The sequence below is a fragment of the Vipera berus genome (genome assembly GCF_964194415.1).
Source record: "Vipera berus genome assembly, chromosome: 9".
NCBI lineage: Eukaryota > Metazoa > Chordata > Lepidosauria > Squamata > Viperidae > Vipera > Vipera berus.
The window spans coordinates 24,742,279-24,749,085 of record NC_138212.1 but is presented as its reverse complement, the minus strand read 5'-3'; the positions used below and the strand labels follow the sequence as shown (position 1 = coordinate 24,749,085).

At 48.3% G+C, this 6,807-nt stretch overlaps 1 protein-coding gene across 1 annotated transcript in view; it reads left to right on the top strand.

Moving 5' to 3' along the window:
- Positions 1-6,437, top strand: part of ZBTB8A (zinc finger and BTB domain containing 8A) — a 12,188-nt gene extending 5,751 nt beyond the window's left edge. The window contains exons 2-4 of the mRNA XM_081335359.1: positions 55-1,008; positions 3,789-3,958; positions 5,232-6,437. Coding sequence (XP_081191485.1) covers positions 78-1,008; positions 3,789-3,958; positions 5,232-5,564 — 1,434 coding nt within the window. The 5' untranslated portion in view covers positions 55-77 and the 3' untranslated portion in view covers positions 5,565-6,437. The remainder of the gene's footprint in view (positions 1-54; positions 1,009-3,788; positions 3,959-5,231) is intronic.
- Positions 6,438-6,807: the final 370 nt, after the last annotated feature.

The window sequence follows — 6,807 nt, the reverse complement described above, 5'->3', positions numbered from 1 at the left end:
CAAAAGCATTGCAGCCGCTGTGGGCATGTAAAAATACTCTGTGCTCTTTTGCAGCATAAACCCTGCCCGGTTCCAGAATGGAGATTTCTTCCCATCAGTCCCACCTCCTGCAGCAGTTAAACGAGCAGCGGCAGCAGGACCTGTTCTGCGACTGCAGCATCCTGGTGGAGGGGAAGGTCTTCAGAGCCCACCGCAATGTGCTCTTTGCCAGCAGCGGCTACTTCAAGATGCTCCTCTCCCAGTGCTCCAAGGAGGCTGGCCAGCCCACCACGGCCACCTTCCAGGCCTTTTCCCCAGAGACCTTCTCGGTGATTCTGGATTTTGTGTATTCGGGCAAACTCTCCCTCACTGGCCAGAACGTGATCGAGGTAATGTCGGCCGCCAGCTTCCTTCAGATGACCGACGTCATCAGCGTCTGCAAGACCTTCATCAAGTCCTCCCTGGACATCAGTGAGAAGGAGAAGGACCGCTATTTCAACCTCTCGGACAAGGAGGTCAGCTCCAACGGGGTGGAGCGCTTGTGCTTGTACAGTGCCGGCTGGAGAGCGGAGTCCAGCCCCCCCCACTCCCACCTGAGCCCCGACCGAGGGACGTGCATGATCAACAGCAACTCTTGGACGAATTTCAGCTACTACCCGTCCACCCCGAGAGCCGCCCAGCCCCTCTCCAAACATGACCAAAGACAGGAGCCCCTGAAGAAAAGCAGGCATTTGGGGCTGGCCCAGCCTGCAGACGGGCCCCCCTACAAAGCGAACAAGCTGGAGGACCGGGCTGCCGAGCAGGCCAGCCACCCTCCTCCGTCTGAAGAGGACCTCCAGGTGGATTCGGAAGGGGACTCCTGTCCTGCCGGCTACCAGTACGGGCAGGGCGCGGATGCAAGAGGGCTAGCTGTGCCTCAGCACGAGCACGAATCGCCCCACCCCGCCAGCAAGTCCAAGTCTTCCAAAGGCGAAGAGCAGTACCCCAGCATGCCCTCCGTCTTGGGGGTCATGGGGAACTGGGCTGAGGGTAAGAGCCTTGGCACTGCATTCCCTGCCCTGCCCGGGCAGAAGCTCAGTCGGGTGGGAAGTCAAAGACAGGCAGTTCTTGTGGAGGTGTAGGTTCCAGGAGACACGTGGTGAATGTTTGCCGAGTGCAGTGCAGGACTCGGTAGATTCTGGAAACAGCTCTTTAGCAGAGATTTCAATCCAAAGTCGTCTTTTTGCTCTCTTAGCTTAAGGGGAAGGTGGTGGTGAGTGGTCGATGCAGGACTTTTGGTGCATGCTGGGTGCAGAGTGGAGCTCATCCTGCTGGAGCTGGCCCCAGGAGATTGTGAGCTGGTGTAGCAACATGTCAGCCCTCCTGGTAAACCAGGCAGGAAATGGGACCAATGAGCTAATTCTAGTTTATTCTAAAGGTATATTAAGGAAGTCTTGCAAGTCTGAAATTTCCTAATGCCGCTTTTAGCTGCCTGACCCATTAGGTGGGTCCTTCCTAAGTATCCTCCTCTGACGGTTAAGCCACTGGGGGCTCCCCCTGCTCTTCTCTGCTCCTTCCCTTGGCAGCACCTCTTTCCTTTGTCCCCAGAGGTCATTCCCAAATCCTATTTTGTACCGCCAGCCCAAGACCGTTTGCTGCCAGAAGCAGATCCTCCAATGTCCTCCCCCACCGTTATTAGAAAATGCTGTTTGACTGAAACACACGATTCTGCTTTCTTTGATCCTCTGCTCAAGTTGACCAGATGTTGCATCCAGCTGCACAGCCGGGTAATCCATTGAATGTGTCCTAACTGCTTTTTATGTTCTAAATGAGCTATTCACAATTCACAGTTTATTTTATTTAAGAGAAATAAACTCAAGGAGTTGTATCTTCCCCAGCTGAGTGCCTGCCAACTGTTTTGGGCAGCCTTGCTCCTTAAAACACAGATGGTGGGAATTATGTAGTCTATACACAGCTAGAAGGGATCGGTGGGAGAAGAGCGACTTGCCCTGAATGGGTTTTTGTAGAAACGTAAGTAGTCAGCCACATAGTTCAGTTTGGCTGACTCGTCTGGCATCATTCAAGGTTGCCGTCAGTTTCTCCCTGCAATCCCCAACTTGCAGAGTAGGATAATTGGTGAACATGAGACATTTTTTAAAAGTATATATTACAGGTGTCTCCTTGGCTGACATAAGCATTCATTCATTCATTCGAAAGAAAAATCTTCATCAGGGTCCAGTCCAAGCCGGGAATAAACAAAATGGAGGCTGCTTTAGAAAGAAGGTTGTAGTTTATTGAAGAGCAGAACCACAAGACATGAGGCTGTGGAGCAGCGGACCCCATGTACCTGGGAGTGGTGGGTTTTTATACCTTCTTGGGCTTTTGAGGTTGTTTCCTGTTCCTGTGGCATGAACTTTGACCTGAACTTCAGTGTGCCTTTCTGGTATTCTGATGGTGGTGCCAAAATGCAGCAAGCTGGAGATCCTTATGCAACCCCTGAGCCTTGGGGGGGGGGGCAGCCGATAGAGCAGAGGAGACCGAAGGGAAGGGCTGGACTCTCACCGACTGCAGAGAGCACCTTGTGCAGAAACCGTCGGCGGGCTGAGGCTCCAAGAATTAAATCCGAGCTCCTTCTGTATTTTGCTTACTCCCAATCTAAACAAAAACATTTTCCCTTCCTTCCTCCATATTCATTTCTTGTATGTATAACCACCCTTTGACCAAAAATAGGTCTCAGAATGACAAGTAATACAGATGAACCATAATTACCCTATAACAAAAACCTAAGCAGATCATGTTTGGTCCGATCAACAAAGTGGGGAGAAGCAACACAGACCATTTCCTGCCCAACTCTGTCTCCTTCACCCAATAGTGAAAAAAAGCTGCTGGTGCCATAGGCCGAATTTGGCCCTGAGAGGGACAAGAACTGGCCTCTGGGGACAAAATTTCTAAAGCAGAGTTTGGGATGTTTCAGCGCTGCGTCACGAAGGAGTCAGGGATCAAAGTGAGCATCTGGAACCCGGTGCCTGTAAAAAAAGCTGCTGAATCCCGGCTGGTAAACCTGAAGGCTGTGCATCGCTGGAAAAGTGACTCTTGGGGAGACTCTAGGCCGGGCTATTCCAGGTAGTCCCTGACTTACGACTGTAATTGAGCCCAGAATTATAGTCGGAATTTCGTACCCATCATTAAGCAGGTCACCACATGACCGCACCTGATCTTACAACCTTTCTTGTGAACACTACGGTGGTTAAGCAAGCCCCTGGTTCATAATGGGCCAGTTTTGCCGGAAACAGGAAAACACCCATTTCCAGCAAAAAATGTTGTAAATTGTGACAATGGGATGCTGCAAACAGCTGTAAATGTGTGCAGGTTGCCAAATGCCCAAAATGCAGTCACAGGCCGGAGGTGGGGCAGCCATCGGAATTTTGAATTTGGGCTGTAAATGGCCCCAGAGAAGTCCATGGTTAACTTTGAACGGCTGCTAAGCAACTAGTCGTAAGTTGAGGACCATCTGCACTTTCCAACAGAATCTGTTGCAAGTTCTCATTGCTCACTTGAACAGGATTGAGCCACATAACCACTTTGCCTGCTTTTATACCAGGGTTTCTCAACCTTGGCAACTTTTAAGACGTGTGGACATCAACTCCCAGAGTTTCTGGCTGGGGAATCCTGGGAGTTGAAGTCCACATGTCTTAAAAGTTGCCAAGGTTGCAAAATGTTGTTTTACATTCATTCCAGATCTACCATTGGATGACTAGTATTGCCACTTAAGACCCGCTGGAAGTCCGTCTGGGGGTTTTCCCCTCTGAAGGGAGTGCTTTGTATTTCAGATGACCTGCCTCGGATGAGGTTCAAATGCCCCTTTTGCACCCACGTGGTGAAACGGAAAGCAGACCTGAAGCGACACCTCCGCTGCCACACGGGAGAGCGGCCGTACCCTTGCGAAGCCTGCGGGAAAAGATTCAGCCGGCTGGATCACTTGAGCAGCCACTTTCGGACGGTAAACTTTTTTTTATGTTTTGCTTTAAGATGGTACCTTCAGACACATACACACACGCCCAAGACTAGGAGTTCTGGGAGTTGCAGTGAAACACATCTGGAAACACTGGATGGTCAAGGCACGGGTCCTCCAGGCCAAGCCTGCATTGTAGAGAACCAGCTGGCTTCTGAGGCTGAGGCAAGATTGGCCTTGAGGTCCCAGGAGAGCCTCTGCTCAGCCGGGGGACTTTGGCCAAGAGAAGCTGCTTGCAGGCAAGAAGGAGCAGCCTTGGCAGCGAGGCCGGGTGGTGGCAGCCAGAGGCCTGGCTTTCAGGAGCTGCCTTGCCTTTCCAACGAGATGGCATTGGCTGCTAACCAGGTTCTGGAGCATCTACGTTCCAACAGCAGGCTAACCCTTTTAGCCTGGTTGCTCTCTGGGTGGCTCAGGGTTTGTGCAAAGCCACATCTGTCCGGAGTCTATACATTGGGACTAATTGCGTCCCCAGTTTGCACATTGTGCAGACGCAGCACTTCGGAAGATGATTCTTGTGGAACCTCTCAGCTGTCTTCCGACTGACCATCTTTGAAAGGACAAGTGCTCTAAGGACCAGATCTGATGAGCTAGGTGGAATAATCCCATCCATCCATTTATTGCATTTCTATCCTGCCATATTTTGCAAAGGGTGAACTACATGTGTGGCTAATATAAACATAAAATTTTAACCAAAAATGGTTTGTGCATGTACCTATTGAACCAAAAAATAAAAATTACTTCAAACCATCCTTGTATTTTATAAATTTATGAGTTGATATCACCTTGCATCTTATGTAATTATATACAAAATTGTACAAGAGCTTTACCCTATAATTACTTCACTTTGCAAGTAAGAAGTTAATTTGTTTTAATCTTCATCTAGTTTTTGCTTAAAAAAGAGAGAGAGAGAGAGAGAGAGAGAGAGAAGTCCTCCTTATCCTGAAATTTAGGTTTATCTTGCCTCAACCTTGACTCCTGCTGACATCATAAACAACTTCACAGAGTTTTCTTGGTGGCCATGGAGCAGTGGTTGGTTCAGCGCTGCTGCCTCCTGAGACTTGTTTTCTTTATATCCCATCGTATTCAAACACTAATGATGTCCAGCTCTTACAGTCAAAGTCTTTTCTAGATTAAATCGATTTAACTTAGGTCTAAATTTAACTTAGCAATTCTCTCAGTGAGGAGAGTATTACTTGCTATTGCCACACAATTCAATTTCCATTTAAGCACTTTCTGGTAATCTCCCCTCCCATCACTGCAGATCCATCAAGCTTGCAAGCCCATCTGCAGAAAATGCAAGCGTCACGTCACCGAAATGACAGGCCAGGTGGTCCAGGAAGGGACCAGACGCTACAGACTTTGCAACGAATGCCTGTCTGAAGCTGGGATCGACAGCATCCGCATTGACTTGGACACAGAACCGCCCCCGGAGTTCCCTCTGGAAGAGGACAAAGACTCCAACTGGAATTACAGCGAAGACAACAGATCCGACGTGGAGATTGTAGAGGACGGCTCGTCTGATCTGGTTATTCAGCAAGTGGATGACAGTGACGAGGAAGCCGAGGAAAAAGATGTAAAGCCCAACATTAGGTAGGTATGGAGGACTGATCAGTCGTAGAGTCTCCCCCCACCTTCCTGTTGCGTTATCTCATTCCTTGTCTTGACCGTTGACGCCCAGCCTGCCTGTCTGCCGGCCCAGGGTTCAAATGCACTCTGCTCTGAAGGCTTTCTCTGGCTTGGGGTCAACTGCATGCAGTGACTCACGGACATGTCATTGTGTCTCTTCTGAATTTAGCTACTCCCAAGTATCACTGTTTTACTTCATAAGGAGGCCTCCGTTTCAAGATGGAGCGATGTATGAACAATTATTTGCAAACGGCGACCGTGATAACTTTTGATAATATAAAATTGTCCTCTTAATCCTTTTACAGAATTGGGAAGCCCTTCAAAATAAAAGTGAACAACTTCATAGTAATTCAGTTACTGAATTAAATTTTTTGCACGTGTAAGAGTTTTGTTTAACTGTAAACACAGATATGAAAGGTTTAGCAGTGTTTCAGCCTGTACTCAGCCAAGGACAGTAACCTCAGCTATGTGTTATCTTAGAAACACGGCCAGTAGACCCAAAGGAATGTAAGTGGACAACAATTCATAATCCTTCAGCAAGCATGCACCTTCTCCAAGCCATCGTTTGTGTATTAAAATCACTAAGTTTTCAAAACCACTTTTTGATTCCCAAATCTGTTTTCAGTGAGCCCTCTTGGCAGGCCTTGCACCTGGTAGAACAACTGACACTTTTCAAATCTAGCACTGGAACACACAGGTGGGATTGCGGCTTTTCCTCATGATGCCTCTGTTCACGTATGTTGACTTCCTTGACTTTATTGAAATGTTACACTGCACCAAACCTGCGAGGTTGTGAAAGGTAATAACCTGTATTTTCTCATTTAGCCCAACACTTTGGTGTTTCCTTCAGTGGGGAAGGAAGCCCTGAGATCCTGATCTAGTTGCTATTTATAGTAAAATACGCTTGTAGCATTAAGGCAGCTTCTTGATTGACAAAACACCTTTCACTGGCACAGTGTGGCAAAACCCCCGAAGTCCCCCAGGCCAGTGATACTTGTCAAGTGGGCAACTGCAGTGGAAGGCTGGAGGAACACTTTTAATCCTCTTGGCTTCTACGACAGTCAAATATTTTGCCATACTGCTTGTTTATGCAAAGTGACCATATTTTGAATACATTTGAAATACTTACACCCCATCCTGGTGCCAGATTGTGACCAATCTAGCCCTCTGTTCCCCACCTTGGATCCTTCCTATAAACCAACGTTTCTCAA